A 20,815-nucleotide genomic window follows, 5' to 3' on the forward strand; every position below is an offset into this window, starting at 1 on the left:
CTCACTAAAAAGAGCCGGCTCTTTCGGCTCCGAACCGGCTCTTCAGGTTGTTTTGTTGCTTTAATTATTTAATCATTAACAATAATATAAAATTATGCAGAAAAGGAATTACTAATGTAAAAAAAGTGGTTTTATTTATATATGTTTATATATGGCCCCTAGAGACAAAGCACGTACAAACTCTAAAGCATATACAAACTCCAAAAAGCACGTACAAACTCCAAAACACATTTCTAGCGTTTACTGAACTTCCAAAACAGAGCTACCCCGATCACTTAAATTACACAATTGAAAGCATGTGTGTATTGTTTGTGTATTTATAGACAAGCACTCGTATTTATTCAAATAATTTTAAAAAAAAAAGTTCATTTACCTGTTACTACCACACACCAAATCCGGTTGTTGATACTTCCTGGCTTGTGTAGCCACTAGGTAACAAAAGCTCAACACTGCGCCCTAGAAACCTGGAGCACTTCTGTTGTCTTTTGTACGTGATTCTGAGTTTGTACGTGCTTCTGAGTTTTTACGTGTTTTGGAGTTTGTACGTGCTTTGTCTCTAAGGTCCACCATAAATATACTTTATTTATTCACTCTACATGTAATAAATAAATCATATAATACAAAAAACAACTATTTACATTTTAAACTTTTAACTATTTAAATTTTCAGCTTTTTCCTTTTAAACAAATTTAACGTGAAACAACACAAAACACTGCAAACCACAACACAATTAAATATAAATTAAAATATTAAAACAAATAGAAGATGCACATTCTCTGTCATATGGGCCTGCATGATTTCTGAATCCTTTATCATCTGCAACTGAAAATAGCGGATGATTACTATACCTTTCTAATGTGACGTTGTTGTCCCTGCTCTCTTTCTCTCTGGCTCTGTTCCTGTGCTACTGCGAGTGTAACTAACGCCCCTCCCCCCTCTGCCCAGCGCAAAGTACAGGCCGCGCATGCGGAGTTTAGCGGAAAAAAGGGCGAGAGAGAGGGTGAGAGAAAGAAGAAAAAAAAAAAACCTCACGGCTCCCAATAAGGAGCCGGCTCGCGTCGTTCACTTCAAAGAGTCGGCTCTAAGAGCCATTTCGTTCGCGAACGACCCATCACTAATACACACCACTATTGGAGCATGGTTGAAAGTGAAAGTGTGTCTTAAATGACATGTTATCAGAGAGACTGCAAATCTGTGAGCACAATGACCCAGCATCCACTAACTGGCCTTCTCCGCCTGTGGTTGTGCACTAGTACACAGACAGTATTTTTGCACATAGGAGCACATTCCTTTGAGCAAAAGATGAACGTGAACAAACACTGATAGACTTTGTCAGTATTTTGTTTGTTCTGCTAGAACTTACTGCAAATTAACAGGCAAGTTTTTTGGGGGGGTTAGGGGCTCAGATGTGCTCAATTTATAATCTGGCTGCTTACGGATCCTTTCTGAAATGTGCATGTTTGATTTTGTCAAACAGCCAATTTGGCGACTGCAAAGCATCATAACTCTTATTCCTCACAGCTCATCCATGTCCTTTTTTGCTTTTCTGCTTCTTTCAAACCCAGAATGCCCACGCCATCTTAATCTTGCTCTGTCACGTAAGGGGTGTGAGGACTGTCCTAGAGGCCACATATGCTGTATCTGTGATGGTGAAGAAGTCTGCGTCCCTCCTGCTCCCAGTACGTGTCACTATGTTTAATGTCTTCTGAAAAGGGTGTGGATTAAATATTTGGTTAAATCTTCTCAGTTAATAAAATGACCAGTAGTTTAAAAATAAGGTTCCTTCAGGTAAAGGCCACATTTACCACACTTTCTGGTTATTTGTCTGCACTAATTTCTCCTTCCTTTCAGGAAAGCCTGGAGTGTGTCCTCGCAGGCACTTTGCACACAGCAATTGTGCTAAATCTTGCTCTGATGACAGAGACTGTCCCTTTATTCTGAAGTGTTGCTACAACGGATGTGGACATGAGTGCATGGTACCAGCCATAGGTGAGATACGAACAAAGTGACAGTTATCTAAAGCAGCGGCCCCCAACCTTTTTTGCCCCACGGACCGGTTTATGTCTGACAGTATTTACACGGACCAGCCTTTAAGGTGTCGCGGATAAATACAACAAAATAAAACCAGTACCGGTACCTAAAAAAGAAAATTTATTCATAACACACGGGAAAAGAGCCAGGGAAACCGAGTTAATGATAAAAACGATAAAAACTATAAATTTCACAACTGAGCCTCAACTCTCGCAGCCCAGAACCAAACGACTCACGGACCTGTACCAGTCTGTGGCCCGGGGGTTGGGGACCGCTGATCTACAGGTTATCTGTTATCATGTCATCTACAATCGGTAGAAGTCAGAAAGGTCTGTCTCTAACAATTGTGCAAAAAAAAAGAGAAAATGTTTAATTTCATACACATTTACTTGAGATTGTATGAAACATGAAAGAGAACTTCTTTATGACCATGTGTTTCTTTGTGTACTGCAGACCAGAGACTTACTGCTGTAATTTTGTATGAGACTGTATAAGTTTTGCCTGATATTTGGGAACTGGAGTGTACACGTTGGGAGGAATCTAACTTGAAACAAGAGATTAATCAACTGGATCTCCATGAAACTCATACCTTAGTCGAGAAGAAGGAAGTGCAGTAAGCATCCTTCAGAGAAACGGGGTGGCCACAGCCTAAAACACAATCAAATGTTTCACAATTTCCAGAAACTCGTAGAAGAGATTTTTATTAATTTACTGCAATTCAGGGTTCAATAAGGTCAAAGGAGATCTTTCAGAGGGACAACCCACCACACTCTCTGGAGTTCTTGGTCTATACTCATTTCTCTTTCATTTCAGTAAAGCCAGGAGTGTGTCCTCACAGACACTTGGGCCACGGACGTTGCCTTGAATTTTGCTCTAATGACAGAGATTGTCCCTTTTTTGAGAAGTGTTGCTTCAATGGATGCGGATATGAGTGCATGGCTCCCTACAAAGGTGATAGATGCACAAAGCAGCCAAGACCCTTTAAATAATTCACCAAGTGGTTAACGGTATTTTGTAACTAATCATATTTTTGTCTTTGGCATGTCTGTGAAGGCTGGCTGCTGCCCTCTGCCTGAAACCACCTCCATGTGTGCTGGTCAGTGTCCAGGAGAGCAGAAGTGCTGCAGGACATCCTGCGGTCATGCGTGCAATGAGCCCCGCTGATTAGAAAGTACCAAGTCAATCTACATTAAACATCTTTACACATTTACTGTGGCCTTCTCTTTAATGCAATACTTTTTTTCTTTCTGTAATATTATTAAGACTTTCTTTTTCTGATGATGACAAATGTTTTTGTAAAGGCAGACTGCGTGGCTAGGCACTTGATTATATACGTCTGTGACAATGGGACTGAAAAAAAACACCTCAATTCAGAGAACAGGAAGTGTGGCTCCAGACCTGCTGCTTTTACTTAAATCTACTTCAAAACAAGTGATTTCCTGTCCCATTAAAGATAATATTCATTACTTTTAGGTATCTTTCTTTGTATTTGTTTGTTTGTGAGAGTATTTGGATATCGTGTTTTGGACAAAGTTTGCATTTAAAAACAAAAAAGAAAGCATGTTGAATTCACTCTGACATAATGTATCTCTGTATCGGATTGTTCCTAGTAGGGAGATTAATGGAGTTACAGTTTCAAACTTCCAGAAAACAAATCAATGTTCAAACTAGAGCTGCAAAAAATAAAAATAAAATAAAAACACCAACACTGCTATCAACAAAAATGGTATTTTAAGCACAGCTATCAAGTTTTTATAGTCAGTGCATGCCTGGTTTAGACTCTGCCCATTGGTTTACATAAACAGATATAATATGACAATATTCCATTTATAGTCGCATATAACGTTTGAGCATAAGCTAAGAAACAAGTCAAGATAGGAACACGAAAATATGTATCTGACAACCGCCTTTCTTACAGAAAACATGACTCATGTTTGTCACTTTGTGGTGAAAGGAAGCAGCGGCATCAACCCTCACTAACCGTTCTCGTGTGATTCCTCTGGGAAGTAAAGTATCTTAAATTAGGCTGTGAGTGATATAGATTTTGGCCCGTCAAGCTGTGGGCCCTCCTCCACAGCAGCCTCAAGCTAACAAGCTAATTAATAGAAGGCAACAAAAATGAAAGCTTAAGTGGGAGACTGACTATGGTGCACCTTTACACCACAGATAAAATACATTATTAACACATTCAAAGCAAATGTAACATTTTTTCTTCTGTAATTGGCAGCAGTTAACAGCATCCAACATTATTAAGGGTAATTTTGTGCTGAGGATGTTTAACACTGTCATAGATTTGTATAAATGATACCTGCTGCTAAAGCAAAACACACGGCTGTTTCCATTGTTGCTCCCCGTTCTGTGCAGGGGAGGAATTTAAGTGCTAAAAGCGGAAAATCAGAATTAAATAGCACGAACATTTCACAGTTTGTGAGCACACAAAAACTGCAGAAAAATGAGTTTGTCAGAGTGGCCATATGTAGGATTTCACACACCCAATTTGGAAAGCTCTGTTGAAACAACCAGTTAAAATCAATCATTGACATCTTTCAGTCCTATTTCCAAATAAAAAATATTTCAGTTTTAATCAAATGTAATGATTTGTTTTTATCAAGCCAAATCTTTATTTATTTATTCTTTACTTTGTTTATCATTTCATTTTATGAAATGATAAACAAGGCACCACCATGTTTGCCTACTGGTGTTTTCAAAAGCTTGAATCACATAACGAGGGAGTAACATTGTTTAAGAGAAAGGGGGCTTCGGCTGTATTTGGTTAAATGACATTCTGAAGAACGACAAAGGCCTCGACACAGACGTAACTTCCCTACTAACTAAACAATTTAGAACGAAAGAAGCCCCCTGCTTACTTACATTATGATGAGTGTAGAATGGATGTTTTCACAACAGGTATGGACAAGCATATGTTTACAGCTACCGACATTTTCCCAGTATTACTATTGTATTGGAGTATTAGCTTTAAAAATGCTGTTTTAAAACAGGCTTGAAACAAAGTGATTTTAAGCATTCCACATGAACTTTTCTAGAATTTGCGTCACTTAAAGCACATTATGTCAGTTTGTTTAAGAAGCAGGGTTGTAGCCATTTCATTATGATGTCACTCTCAAAGGTCACAGAGCAGATCACATAGCATTTGTAGAATCAAGAGATCTGGTACAAAGACGTGCATGTGGTGTCTTATTGCACCCCAAAATTATATGTGGCGGGATCTTTTAGTGGTTTTTGTACAGCGGATCGGTTAATTTGTGTGAAAGCTGTACATTTCTCCTCAAATCAATGTTTTGATTCAGTGTGTCAACCCATGTGGTACTTTAAATTACACAAATGAAGGTTTAGAGTACTGCAGTCTAGTAGGTATTGTCTCAAGCAAGATTTAAAAAGCATTACAATTTGATCATGACCCTAATTCAGAAAGCATTCATTTTTTATTGCAAAAGAACACAACCTCCTGGCTTTTTCAGCATTGTCAGTTTGTGCAAAGAATCATTTTCCACTACAAGTACAACAGGTGAAAAACAAATTAAAATAAACAAATTAAACCTCCCAAGTGTTTTTTTTAAATTACTATTATTTTTCATTTCCTAAAGATTAATTGAAAGGTCCATGGAGTTTGGAGGGTGAGGACCCAGGAAACCGCAACAAGGAGGAGAGGGACAGAAAATGGCAAGTCACAAAGGAGGCCTTGGAGTCCATGATGAGAATGTCCACCTCACTCAGGCTTTTTGCTTTAGACTTTCCATTCTGGACCAATCTATGTGCAGAAATGTGCCTAAAACCCTGAAAACTGTTAAACTTACCACAGATATTCACTTAGTGTCTATAATAACAACATTTAATAGTTTCATGAATTGTGTTCATCTCATACCCAAACCACCTTTATCAAATTCTACTCTAAATTCTGCTCTAATACAATACCAGTACTCATGACCAGAGAGCACAAATGCAACATTGTTTTTTCATACTTGACAACACAATAAAACACAAGAAAAATCAGAATATGTTTGAGATTAGGATTTTTATTTGATGGTAAATCTAATTTTTTATGTCAGGTTTTTTTTACATTTCATTTTGTTTTACTTTGATGCTATAATAGATGATTTTAAAATTCAGTTAAATCTAAGATTATATAGCATCTCAGCAAAACAAGAGTCTCCTCAAGGTGCTTTATAATGTAAGGTGAAAACCCTACAGTATTAGCAGGAAAATACCCAACAATCAAAAGATCCCCTTTGAGCAAGCACTAGGCGACAGTGGGGAGGAAAAACTCCTTTTATAAGGAGAAACCTCCAGCAGAACCAGGCTCAAGAAGGGGCGGCCATCTGCTGCGACCGGTTGGGGGTGATGGAGAGACAATATAGGGAGACAAGATGAAATATACTTCTGTTGGCCAATTACATTGTTTTTGAATAAATTATTAAATGCTTCAAGATCTTTAAAGAAGCATTGTAGTGTGTGTGTGTGTGTGTGGGGGGGGGGGGGGGGGTAAATCCACTCGGCGACGGTGGATAGGAAAAACTCCCTTTAAAGGAAGAAACCTATTGCAGAACCAGGCTCAGGAAAGGTCATCTGCCTTGACTAGTTGGGGGGGTGAGGGGGAAAAAAGAAAAAAGGATGAAGAAGGGAGGGGAGAAAGAAAAAATGGAGAATGATGGAGAGGTGGAAGGAGAGAAAGGGAGAAGAGGGGAGGTATAGGGGTGAGGAGATGAGAAAAGCGGTGGAGGAAGACCAGGCTATGCCACCTCATGATCAGTGAGGAAGCAGGAGGGTCCCTCCTCCTGAAAAACCAGAAGCGTTCCTTCTTCTTTTTCAGGCACTGTTCCTGGAGCTCTTTTTTTCTGTAGGATGAGGGTTTTCAGTTCTTCGGTTGTTACTGTAATTTCCTCCTCAAGTTTCTTGCATTTTTTCTCCAGTTCTTCTAATTGTGCTTGTTTTTCTTCTCCTGTCTTTTTTCCAGTTGCTCTTTTTCCTGAAGAAGCTCTTGGTTTTTCTCCAGGGCTTCATCAAGCTGTACTTGCAGCTGCTGTTTCAGGTTGACAGCGTCATGGAGTTTCCCATAGATCTCCCGATTAACAGCTTGCGCTTGTTGAAGCTGGCAGGACATTGTTCTTAACTCATGCCTGTTCTGCTTCTTTTCTGTCATCAGACTTGCAATGCGCTGCTTTGCTTGATTAAACATAATTCCCCAGCCCTCATTTATGTTATCCACGTTGGGCTGCTTCTGTTGGTTCACCAGCATTTCCTTGTGTCTTTCTTCCAAGTCTTTATTTCGGCCTTCCAGTTCTCTGTATTTAGTGTCCAGTTGTTTCTTCTCATGAAGCACTTGTGCATTTCTGTGCAGTGCTTCATTAATCTTTACTTGCAAGACATCATTTTGTTTCTTCATGTTGTGAAGTTTGCATTCCATCTCTTTCTCCTTTATGTCCTGCTGTTTCTTCTCTTGAAGAAGCTCTTGGTTTTCCTCCAGGGCTTCATCAAGCTGTACTTGCAGCTGCTGTTTCAAGTTGACAGCGTCATGGAGTTTCCCATAGATCTCCCGATTAACAGCTTGCGCTTGTTGAAGCTGGCAGGACATTGTTCTTAACTCATGCCTGTTCTGCTTCTTTTCTGTCATCAGACTTGCAATGCGCTGCTTTGCTTGATTAAACATTATTCCCCAGCCCTCATTTATGTTATCCACATTGGGCTGCTTCTGTTGGTTCACCAGCATTTCCTTGTGAATTTCTTCCAAGTCTTTATTTCGGCCTTCCACTTCTCTGTATTTAGTGTCCAGTTGTTTCTTCTCATGAAGCACTTGTGCATTTCTGTGCAGTGCTTCATTAATCTTTACTTGCAAGACATCATTTTGTTTCTTCATGTTGTGAAGTTTGCATTCCATCTCTTTCTCCTTTATGTCCTGCTGTTTCTTCTCTTGAAGAAGCTCTTGGTTTTCCTCCAGGGCTTCATCAAGCTGTACTTGCAGCTGCTGTTTCAAGTTGACAGCTTCTTGGAGTTTCGCATAGATCTCCCGATTAACAGCTTGTGCTTGTTGAAGCTGGCAGGACATTGTTCTTAACTCATGCCTGTTCTGCTTCTTTTCTGTCATCAGGCTTGCAATGCGCTGCTTTGCTTGATTAAACATTATTCCCCAGCCCTCATTTATGTTATCCACGTTGGGCTGCTTCTGTTGGTTCATGAGACTTTCCTTGTGCCTTTCTTCCAAGTCTTTATTTCGGGCCTCCAGTTCTCTGTATTTAGTGTCCAATTGTTTATTCTCATGAACCATTTCTGCATTTCTGTGCAGTGCTTCATTAAGCTTTACTTGCAAGACTTGTTGGTTCTTGACAAACCCATTGTGCCTTTCTTCCAGCTGTTTATTATGGGTCTCCATTTGTCTGCACTGCTCTTCAAGTTGAATCTTCTCTACTTGGATTTGTTTAATCCTTTCCTCCAAATTTTGGTTTACCTGCCTACTTTCAGCTGATGGGGAATTTGGCTGTGCACCCTCGAGAGGACAGCCAGCGTAAGCTTGTTGTTTTTTGCTGTGTTTTCTTTCAGACATGTTGTAGTCTTGATAAAATGACTGTTTCAAAATGTTTCTAAGGCGTACGTTTGAATGCTGCGAACACGAGTGCTGCGAATAAACTGACTAAATGTTTAGGATTCGAACCCCTATTTAAGGCTTTCAGATCAAAGGCATATTGATACTTTGATGACATCATACTTTGATCGTAGTATGATGTCATAGGAATTAGGCTGTCACATGACATAATTGAATGAGGATTCTTTTTTTTTTAGGTGAGTCAAGTTTTATTCTGTTATTTTTAGCTTTTAGCTTCTATTTTTCTCATTTTTAACATTTATATTTTTAAAATTATTCAACTTTATTCAACAAAAATTTCCCATGTATTTCAGTGGAAAGACCCTTCAAATTCTCATTCAACTTACTCCTCTTTAAACTCTTACCACTTCCACATACATTGACATAGAGCCACCATTCAAACTTTAAAACGAAGCCAAAACATTCAACTATTCAACTTGCATTTATGTTTTCAATATCTATTATACTTTTTCTTCAGTTCCAGTTTAAATGTCATCCTTTTTTTTATAGTTTATAATGGGTGTGTATGGGACGGAATGTTGGCGCTAGAGTGAGACAGCTCAACTGCCAGAGTGAGAGGAGGGGGGGAATTAATCTTAAAATCTTTTCTTAAAACTGCTGCTGTGTCCACAATGTTCGCTCTACAGCCATCATTTTACCCTCAAAACGTAGCCATCGCTGTCGTCTTTCATCCAATGTGTGTATTATTGTAATAGGTGTTATGGTTCTTTCATAAATGTCACCAATGCACAGCCTCCTCCCTCCATCTCTTCCATAGACTCCAATGTTAAAATGGCTCAGAAAGTTTGTTTGAAAATCAGAGGTACAGGCTGTCTTTACACTGTCACCATGTCTATATAATAAACTCCACAGGCATGAAAACTGAGAAATCAGTAGACTAGACATTGCTGGTGCTCACGGTGAAAGAATTTTGTCAATACGACTTGTACTTTTCATTTGGGAACGATTTGTTTTGGGCTGACTTTTCTGTTCATTTTAAGCAGCAGAAGTGAGGCGCATGTCTGTGTGCGTGCCATTGGGTGCAGTCACGATAGCAACCAGGCTCACACCTGCCTGCTTAACGAGCTCTCTCTCTCACTCTGCCAAGGTTAAACCTAAAAATGTCTGCTGCAGCTAAGCAGTTGTAGTAAGATTAACTTTTTCAATAGGTACAATAAAAAAGATTTGACAGGGTTCTGCCACAGATTAATAGTTTGTCAGTAGTTAGTATATGCCAACTAAGTAGAGCATTGTGATTGGCACACAGGTTTTTCAGATCTGGGCAGTTGGAGTCAGTTGATGACTTTAAAATCATCCTTTCTGACTGGATAATTAAAGCTCACAGCATCTACCTGTCTGTAGTTGATTTTCCCACATTTTAATTAACGTTTAACTAATCTAATCTCATTTAATGTCTCTGTTTATAGTCTGTATAGTTTATCTCCCCACTAACACACTTAAAGTAGTCTTAAAATGAAACCCACAAAACAGTTCAAGATGAAATACTTTTTATTTGCTCATGTAATGCCAGTTGCCGTGTTTTTCTGTATGTCACTCATTCGCTTATACTCGGGCAAAAAGTACCAATTTGTACACTAGTCTAGTGTATTTTTTCCCTCTATCTCTCTATGGTCGTGTCCAAATTCATGGGCTGCATCCTCCTGAGGCCGCATTTGTAGACCGATTACGTCACAGCGACGCGCCGAAGGCTGTCCAAATAGACTCCTCCGAATGCAGCCGACAAATGCGTCCCCCTTTTCCCCGAATTTGAAGGATGGGTCGGGTGTGTCCTTCGTGGCCTACCATATCCCAGAATTCATAGCGCGGCCCAGCCAAACTCCAGTTTCCAATAATGGCGGCCGCTACTAAGTTTTAAAATTACTCTTACTAATCTTTCTGGGTCACAAAATAAACTTTTAACATATTTTCAGGCGAGAAAGTAGCTGTGTAAACATCAAATATCTGCTCGGTTTATCAAGATATCGCATGTTTGCAAAAGTGCTTTGACATTTTCGGAGCATCTGCTACCCACCAGCTTGATAACAAGCCGGGAGCTCGAGGGTCACTGAAGCCGCCGAGAACGGCACAACTCCCGGCGCATCATTTTCAGATCACCGCGGAGTTTTGCTACTCAGGTTAAACGTAATACATAAGTCACTTAGACAATGGAAAAAATGATATTGTTGGGCTTTTTTCAGTGTTTTATTTGTTCGTGAGTAAATCGGTTTGGCCGAGATTAAAGTTATTAGATTAGATAAAATAAAACTTTATTAATCCCCCGGGTGGGTTCCTCTGGGATTTTCACACAGCTGAATAAACGTCAAACAGAAAACTGATTAAACAGAAGTGTGAGACGGTCGAGAATTTACGCCAGTGTCCTGTTATATTTTAGATAGCAAGGAGCAGACGGCCAAGTTTACTAAACTCCACCGAGACAGCGGTGACGCTAATCAGAAGGCTAGACCGTCCAATTTCCCCAGCCGTTTACTTCCAGCCTACCCGACCTTCTGAGGACCCGGCCCACGTAGACCGCGAAGGCTGGGTCCTCAGGAGGATGCAGCCCATGAATTTGGACACGACATATGTCTCTCACACACAGAGACCAACACACAGACATGTTCAATGCTCAAATTTCCAAGCACTACCTGAACGCCTCATCTGTTTTTAACCCAGCACTGGACCAACTGTAATCATTAGTGATGGTAAATTTGATTCTTTTTACTGAATCGAGTTTTAATGAGTCACTCACCAAAGTGACTCGGCTTTTTTGAATCATTTGATTCACTGAGTCAGTTGACCAGAGAGTGCAAAAAATGTACATTTTCACTCAAACTTAATTTGTTTCTCTTTTCATGTAAATCCTACTGCTAAGATGAATGATTCTAAAAGAAAACAACTATTTTATAGAGCGAAAAAGAGCAAAAACATTTCTAAAATTAAGCAATTTCCTATCAAAATCGCTTAATAAACATTTATTTTATTTTATTTTATTTTATTAGTATTTTCCTTAAATGTGTTAAATATATATTTTCTCATCTAAATGTTCACTGAAATGTGAGCCTGGGGGTGGTAATACGCCTTAACATTGGTTGTCAACCAAGAAGAAGAAGAAGCTGTTAGCCAGGAGGGAGGGGGTGAGCGAGTGAGTGAGTGATTCGCTTACGATTCAGCACAGGAAGGGAGGGGGTGAGTAGCTGAAATGTGCTGTTAGCATGTTAGCAGAGCGATGCTACTGTGAACGGAGGAGCTATTTTCTCGATGTGAGCTTCTACTCAGGGTTTTTTCTTCCAGTTCAGAGCAGAAATTTTTTTGTTACGATACTGGATGTTGTGTTTTTCTCCACAATTTTAATTATAAGCTAGATACATTGCTGCTAACAGCAACAGGGATGAGTCAGTGAGTCAGTTGGACTTGTGAATCATGATTCATGAGTCAGTAAAGTGATTCTCGAGTATTGAACGATTCGTTCATGATTCGCGCATCACTACGTCAGACTTAACGACCGGATAAGGAGCAAAGAGTCGGCTCTAAGAGCCGTCTTGTTTCGACCAACACATCACCAACAACCATGATGAAAAACGCTAATCGGCTTCCATCACCATCAGCTGATTAACATTGAGGTGCTGCAGTCAACACCATCAAACTAATTTAGTGTTTAATGTTATGTTATTTAATGCTTTTATTTTTAAATCTTTACCAGAGCTTAAAGACTGTAGATGTTCACACCTGTTGTTAGGAAACCAAGCTCACAGCAGTATTTTTTTTATAACAGGAAATTTAATTTTTTATTGGTTACCGTGTTTATTACCACTTTTATCAGTAATGTACTTGCTATAAAATATAGATTTGATAAGTTACTGGTATATTGAAATCAGCTAGTGAACACATCGATCACTTTATTGAACTACACGCCTTACACTCTTGTGAGCTCTGGTTACTAACAGCAGGTGTGAATGTTTGGAGTCCAAAACGCAGATAAAGATTAGAATAACAAGGCAATGTAAAATCAGTTTAATGCAGTTGACAGTAGCAGCACATATGGAAATCAGCCAATTGTGAGAGGAGCAGAGGACCAAAACTGTAAGAGTTGTGGGACAAGTGAAGAGAACACTGTTGGCATTATTGTTAGCATAAAAGATGGAAATTTAAATAAATGTTAAATTTTAAAATTGATCATTGCCTCCTGTGTCTAAATGAACATATATATATATATATATATATATATATATACTGAATACCAGTAAAAAAAAAAGAAGTAATGCACTCCTTAAAAAATTGGTGACATAGTAATAAGTAGTCCCTAGTGGTTTTCAAATTATTACATGGCTTGTTAATTTTTTTTATTAAATTATTAAGAAGCCAGATGACTTCAAAACATTTACAAATTACTATAAGGCACTATCCAAACTTCAAAAACAAGTGCCAAAATCTCCAAATTAAAAGTACTCGCAAACTATAACAATTTGATTATACTTAAAAATATGCAAAAACTAATTTAGTGGAATTTTTACCTGCTCCAGAATACATTAAAAATGCACTATTTAACTGAAAAGAACAAAGTTTGTGTACTTTTAGAAAGGATTATTAGATATTTGGGGATACTAGCCATAAAGAGGGTCTCGTACATTTACGAGCATCAAATTTCCTGGATTTCATGGTTTCAAAGTTTAACAGGTCTTTGAACTTCATAATAAAATTGAGTCCATTATTAGCAAAAAGAATAAAAAAAGAGATGTGTTCAATTTATAATCTGCCTGTTTACGGATCCTTTCTGAAATGTGCATGTTTGATTTTTTCAAACAGCCAATTTGGTGACTGCAAAGCATCATAACTCTTATTCCTCACAGCTCATCCATGTCCTTTTTTGCTTTTCTGCTTCTTTCAAACCCAGAATGCCCACGCCATCTTAATCTTGATCTGTCATGTAAGGGGTGTGAGGACTGTCCTAAAGACCACATATGCTGTGTCTACGATGGTGAAGAAGTCTGTGTCCCTCCTGTTTCCAGTATGTGTCACAATGTTTAATTTCTCCTTAAGAGGGTGTGGTAAATTTTTCATTGAGTCTTCTCAGTCAGTAGAATGAGAGAGAGTATAAAAATCTAATAAATCCCAGTAAAATCCACATTTACTGCACTTTCTGATTAGAGTTCTTTGTCTGCACTAATTTCTCTTTCCTTCCAGCAAAGCCAGGAGTGTGTCCTCGCCGGCGCTTGCACGACAGGCGTTGTACTGAATCTTGCTCTAAAGACAGAGACTGTCCTAATAATGAGAAGTGCTGCTCCAATGGATGTGGACATGTGTGCATGGCTCCATTGTCAGGTGAGATTGAACAAAGTGACATTTTAACAGCCAAGTTTCTTTTGACTCAGATTTGTTCAGCTTATCATCTACTGCTCACGGTTTCTTTCTAAAATGTGCATGTTTGGTTTGTTTTGTTAAACAGCCAAACTGGCCAGCCAAGCTTTATAAGACTGACTTCATTTACCACAGCTCATCCATGTCCTTTTCTACTTTACTGCTTCCTCCAAACCCAGAATGCCCACGCCATCTTAATCTTGCTCTGTCACGTAAGGGGTGTGAGGACTGTCCTAGAGGCCACATATGCTGTATCTGTGATGGTGAAGAAGTCTGCGTCCCTCCTGCTCCCAGTACGTGTCACAATGTTTAATGTCTTCTGAAAAGGGTGTGGATTAAATATTTGGTTAAATCTTCTCAGTTAATAAAATGACCAGTAGTTTAAAAATAAAGTTCCTTCAGGTAAAGGCCACATTTACCACACACACCAATCTGCAGATGGATTCTAAACTTCCTCACAAACAGGCCCCAGATGGTGAGAGTTGGTAAGCACACCTCCTCATCACTCATCCTAAACACAGGTACGCCACAGGGTTGTGTGCTTAGCCCCCTCCTATATTCCCTGTTCACACACGACTGTGTTGCTAAACACGAGTCCAACACCATCATCAAGTTTGCTGATGACACAACCATCATAGGCCTCATCACAGGCAATGATGAGACGGCCTATAGAGAGGAGGTGATGGCACTGTACAAGTGGTGCCTGGAAAATAACCTGACTCTCAACATCAGCAAAACTAGAGAGATGATAGTGGACTACCGGAAACGACCAGTCAGAGAACACCAGCCCATCCACATCAACGGTGTCAAGGTCGAAAGGGTCAGCAGCTTCAAGTTCCTTGGAGTCAACATCACCGAGGACTTCTCCTGGACCCTTCACACAGACACTGCTATCAGGAAAGCTCGCCAGCGGCTTTACTTCCTGAGGAGGCTGAGGAAGTTTAGCATGAACGGCAACATCACCTCAAATTTTTACAGGTGTGCAATTGAGAGCTTGCTGATGAGCTGCATCACAGTTTGGTACGGAAGCTGCTCTGCCAGCAGCCGTAAAGCACTACAGAGGGTGGTGAAGGCAGCAGAGCACATCACTGGCACGAGGCTTCCTGCCATTCAGGACATTTACCTCCAGCGATGCCTCCGTAAAGCACACAGCATCATCAAGGACCACAGCCACCCAGCACATCAGCTGTTCTCCTTGTTACCATCTGGCAGACGTTACAGGAGTCTGTCTGCTCGGACTACAAGACTTAAAAACAGTTTTTACCACCAAGCCGTACGACACCTCAACCACAACACTTAAACACACACAACACAGCACTCAGAAGCTACCCTGCAGCTTCACAAGTACTCTGTTTAATCTGCACTGGTCATTTCACTTTATTGTCATTGATATTTATATTTAAAGTGCAATACTGTAATTTTCTGCTGCTCATTCCTGTGCAATATCCCATCTGCCCTCCTGTCATATTTCTATTCAAGATTTTCTTATTTAATCACTAGTGTACATATATTTATATTTATAGATACATATATATTTAGTCATCTTTTCTCTTTTACCATGTCTCTCTAATATTTAGCTCCTTACTATTTTTATATTTTTATATTTTATTTTATTATATTTTACTATATTTTCTGTACTGTATCATGCTGCTGAGTGACTGCTGCTCGTCAAACACATTTCATTGCAATGTTGACCCTGTGCTACCTTGCATATGACAAATAAAACTTGAAACTTGAAACTTTCTGGTTATTTGTCTGCACTAATCTCTCCTTCCTTTCAGGAAAGCCTGGAGTGTGTCCTTGCAGGCACTTTGCACATAACAATTGTGCTAAATCTTGCTCTGATGAAAGAGACTGTCCCTTTATTCTGAAGTGTTGCTACAACGGATGTGGACATGAGTGCATGGTACCAGCCATAGGTGAGATACGAACAAAGTGACAGTTATCTAAAGCAGCGGCCCCCAACCTTTTTTGCCCCACGGACCGGTTTATGTCTGACAGTATTTTCACGGACCAGCCTTTAAGGTGTCGTGGATAAATACAACAAAATAAAACCAGTACCGGTACCCAAAAAAGAAAATTTATTCATAACACACGGGAAAAGAGCCAGGGAAACCGAGTTAATGATAAAAACGATAAAAAATAACGAAACCCTTAAAAACTATAAATTTCACAACCGAGCCTCAACTCTCGCAGCCCAGAACCAAACGACTCACGGACCTGTACCAGTCTGTGGCCCAGGGGTTGGGGACCGCTGATCTACAGGTTATCTGTTATCATGTCATCTACAATCGGTAGAAGTCAGAAAAGGCTGTCTCTAACAATTGTGCAAAAAAAAGAAAAAAGGTTTAATTTCGTACATATTTACTTGAGATTGTATGAAACATGAAAGAGAACTTCTTTATAACCATGTGTTTCTTTGTGTACTGCAGACCAGGGACTTACTGCTGTAATTTTGTATGAGACTGTATAAGTTTTGCCTGATATTTGGGAACTGGAGTGTACACGTTGGGAGGAATCTAACTTGAAATGAGAGATTAATCAACTGGATCTCCATGAAACTCATACCTTAGTCGAGAAGAAGGAAGTGCAGTAAGCATCCTTCAGAGAAACAGGGTGGCCACAGCCTAAAACACAATCAAATGTTTCACAATTTCCAGAAACTCGTAGAAGAGATTTTTATTAATTTACTGCAATTCAGGGTTCAATAAGGTCAAAGGAGATCTTTCAGAGGGACAACCCACCACACTCTCTGGAGTTCTTGGTCTATACTCATTTCTCTTTCATTTCAGTAAAGCCAGGAGTGTGTCCTCACAGACACTTGGGCCACGGACGTTGCCTTGAATCTTGCTCTAATGACAGAGATTGTCCCTTTTTTGAGAAGTGTTGCTTCAATGGATGCGGACATGAGTGCATGGCTCCCTACAAAGGTGATAGATGCACAAAGCAGCCAAGACTCTTTAAATAATTCACCAAGTGGTTAACGGTATTTTGTAACTAATCATATTTTTGTCTTTGGCATGTCTGTGAAGGCTGGCTGCTGCCCTCTGCCTGAAACCACCTCCATGTGTGCTGGTCAGTGTCCAGGAGAGCAGAAGTGCTGCAGGACATCCTGCGGTCATGCGTGCAATGAGCCCCGCTGATTAGAAAGTACCAAGTCAATCTACATTAAACATCTTTACACATTTACTGTGGCCTTCTCTTTAATGCAATACTTTTTTTCTTTCTGTAATATTATTAAGACTTTCTTTTTCTGATGATGACAAATGTTTTTGTAAAGGCAGACTGCGTGGCTAGGCACTTGATTATATACGTCTGTGACAACGGGACTGAAAAAAACACCTCAAGTCAGAGAACAGGAAGTGTGGCTCCAGACCTGCTGCTTTTACTTAAATCTACTTCAAAACAAGTGATTTCCTGTCCCATTAAAGATAATATCCATTACTTTTAGGTATCTTTCTTTGTATTTGTTTGTTTGTGAGAGTATTTGGATATCGTGTTTTGGACAAAGTTTGCATTTAAAAACAAAAAAGAAAGCATGTTGAATTCACTCTGACATAATGTATCTCTGTATCGGATTGTTCCTAGTAGGGAGATTGAAAAGAAGCAATAATCTGTCCATGTGAGCTCAGAGGCTTCAGAGGGCAGTGAGATATCAAATCAGAATAACCTGATTTGTATTTTATTACAGTTTCCTCACAGTAACATCATGCACTATGATTTAATGGAGTTACAGTTTCAAACTTCCAGAAAACAAATCAATGTTCAAACTAGAGCTGCAAAAAATAAAAATAAAATAAAAACACCAACACTGCTATCAACAAAAATGGTATTTTAAGCACAGCTATCGAGTTTTTATAGTCAGTGCATGCCTGGTTTAGACACTGCCCATTGGTTTACATAAACAGATATAATATGACGATATTCCATTTATAGTCGCATATAACGTTTGAGCATAAGCTAAGAAACAAGTCAAGATAGGAACACGAAAATATGTATCTGACAACCGCCTTTCTTACAGAAAACTCAAGCTAACAAGCTAATTAATAGAAGGCAACAAAAATGAAAGCTTAAGTGGGAGACTGACTATGGTGCACCTTTACACCACAGATAAAATACATTATTAACACATTCAAAGCAAATGTAACATTTTTTCTTCTGTAATTGGCAGCAGTTAACAGCATCCAACATTATTAAGGGTAATTTTGTGCTGAGGATGTTTAACACTGTCATAGATTTGTATAAATGATACCTGCTGCTAAAGCAAAACACACGGCTGTTTCCATTGTTGCTCCCCGTTCTGTGCAGGGGAGGAATTTAAGTGCTAAAAGCGGAAAATCAGAATTAAATAGCACGAACATTTCACAGTTTGTGAGCACACAAAAACTGCAGAAAAATGAGTTTGTCAGAGTGGCCATATGTAGGATTTCACACACCCAATTTGGAAAGCTCTGTTGAAACAACCAGTTAAAATCAATCATTGACATCTTTCAGTCCTATTTCCAAATAAAAAATATTTCAGTTTTAATCAAATGTAATGATTTGTTTTTATCAAGCCAAATCTTTATTTATTTATTCTTTACTTTGTTTATCATTTCATTTTATGAAATGATAAACAAGGCACCACCATGTTTGCCTACTGGTGTTTTCAAAAGCTTGAATCACATAACGAGGGAGTAACATTGTTTAAGAGAAAGGGGGCTTCGGCTGTATTTGGTTAAATGACATTCTGAAGAACGACAAAGGCCTCGACACAGACGTAACTTCCCTACTAACTAAACAATTTAGAACGAAAGAAGCCCCCTGCTTACTTACATTATGATGAGTGTAGAATGGATGTTTTCACAACAGGTATGGACAAGCATATGTTTACAGCTACCGACATTTTCCCAGTATTACTATTGTATTGGAGTATTAGCTTTAAAAATGCTGTTTTAAAACAGGCTTGAAACAAAGTGATTTTAAGCATTCCACATGAACTTTTCTAGAATTTGCGTCACTTAAAGCACATTATGTCAGTTTGTTTAAGAAGCAGGGTTGTAGCCATTTCATTATGATGTCACTCTCAAAGGTCACAGAGCAGATCACATAGCATTTGTAGAATCAAGAGATCTGGTACAAAGACGTGCATGTGGTGTCTTATTGCACCCCAAAATTATATGTGGCGGGATCTTTTAGTGGTTTTTGTACAGCGGATCGGTTAATTTGTGTGAAAGCTGTACATTTCTCCTCAAATCAATGTTTTGATTCAGTGTGTCAACCCATGTGGTACTTTAAATTACACAAATGAAGGTTTAGAGTACTGCAGTCTAGTAGGTATTGTCTCAAGCAAGATTTAAAAAGCATTACAATTTGATCATGACCCTAATTCAGAAAGCATTCATTTTTTATTGCAAAAGAACACAACCTCCTGGCTTTTTCAGCATTGTCAGTTTGTGCAAAGAATCATTTTCCACTACAAGTACAACAGGTGAAAAACAAATTAAAATAAACAAATTAAACCTCCCAAGTGTTTTTTTTAAATTACTATTATTTTTCATTTCCTAAAGATTAATTGAAAGGTCCATGGAGTTTGGAGGGTGAGGACCCAGGAAACCGCAACAAGGAGGAGAGGGACAGAAAATGGCAAGTCACAAAGGAGGCCTTGGAGACCATGATGAGAATGTCCACCTCACTCAGGCTTTTTGCTTTAGACTTTCCATTCTGGACCAATCTATGTGCAGAAATGTGCCTAAAACCCTGAAAACTGTTAAACTTACCACAGATATTCACTTAGTGTCTATAATAACAACATTTAATAGTTTCATGAATTGTGTTCATCTCATACCCAAACCACCTTTATCAAATTCTACTCTAAATTCTGCTCTAATACAATACCAGTACTCATGACCAGAGTGCACAAATGCAACATTGTTTTTTCATACTTGAAAACACAATAAAACACAAGAAAAATCAGAATATGTTTGAGATTAGGATTTTTATTTGATGGTAAATCTAATTTTTTATGTCAGGTTTTTTTTACATTTCATTTTGTTTTACTTTGATGCTATAATAGATGATTTTAAAATTCAGTTAAATCTAAGATTATATAGCATCGCAGCAAAACAAGAGTCTCCTCAAGGTGCTTTATAATGTAAGGTGAAAACCCTACAGTATTAGCAGGAAAATACCCAACAATCAAAAGATCCCCTTTGAGCAAGCACTAGGCGACAGTGGGGAGGAAAAACTCCTTTTATAAGGAGAAACCTCCAGCAGAACCAGGCTCAAGAAGGGGCGGCCATCTGCTGCGACCGGTTGGGGGTGATGGAGAGACAATATAGGGAGACAAGATGAAATATACTTCTGTTGGCCAATTACATTGTTTTTGAATAAATTATTAAATGCTTCAAGATCTTTAAAGAAGCATTGTAGTGTGTGTGTGTGTGTGGGGGGGGGGTAAATCCACTCGGCGACGGTGGATAGGAACAACTCCCTTTAAAGGAAGAAACCTATTGCAGAACCAGGCTCAGGAAGGGTCATCTGCCTTGACTAGTTGGGGGGGTGAGGGGGAAAAAAGAAAAAAGGATGAAGAAGGGAGGGGAGAAAGAAAAAATGGAGAATGATGGAGAGGTGGAAGGAGAGAAAGGGAGAAGAGGGGAGGTATAGGGGTGAGGAGATGAGAAAAGCGGTGGAGGAAGACCAGGCTATGCCACCTCATGATCAGTGAGGAAGCAGGAGGGTCCCTCCTCCTGAAAAACCAGAAGCGTTCCTTCTTCTTTTTCAGGCACTGTTCCTGGAGCTCTTTTTTTCTGTAGGATGAGGGTTTTCAGTTCTTCGGTTGTTACTGTAATTTCC

The 20,815-nt window shown here is 39.2% G+C and overlaps 2 protein-coding genes across 2 annotated transcripts in view; one reads left to right on the top strand and one right to left on the bottom strand.

The window, feature by feature from the left end:
* Positions 1–20,815, top strand: part of LOC146495244 (uncharacterized) — a 32,644-nt gene that overhangs the window by 838 nt on the left and 10,991 nt on the right. The window contains exons 2-5 of the mRNA XM_085145727.1: positions 1,566–1,679; positions 13,808–13,945; positions 14,161–14,274; positions 16,774–16,911. Coding sequence (XP_085001853.1) covers positions 1,566–1,679; positions 13,808–13,945; positions 14,161–14,274; positions 16,774–16,911 — 504 coding nt within the window. The remainder of the gene's footprint in view (positions 1–1,565; positions 1,680–13,807; positions 13,946–14,160; positions 14,275–16,773; positions 16,912–20,815) is intronic.
* On the bottom strand, positions 6,546–8,701 carry LOC146495245 (uncharacterized). Its single transcript, XM_085145725.1, has one exon. The coding sequence runs from the start codon at positions 8,585–8,587 to the stop codon at positions 6,965–6,967; it is 1,623 nt and encodes a 540-aa protein (XP_085001851.1). The 5' UTR covers positions 8,588–8,701; the 3' UTR covers positions 6,546–6,964.

This window comes from Neolamprologus multifasciatus, chromosome 20, assembly GCF_963576455.1.
Source record: "Neolamprologus multifasciatus chromosome 20, fNeoMul1.2, whole genome shotgun sequence".
In the NCBI taxonomy this organism is placed as follows: domain Eukaryota; kingdom Metazoa; phylum Chordata; class Actinopteri; order Cichliformes; family Cichlidae; genus Neolamprologus; species Neolamprologus multifasciatus.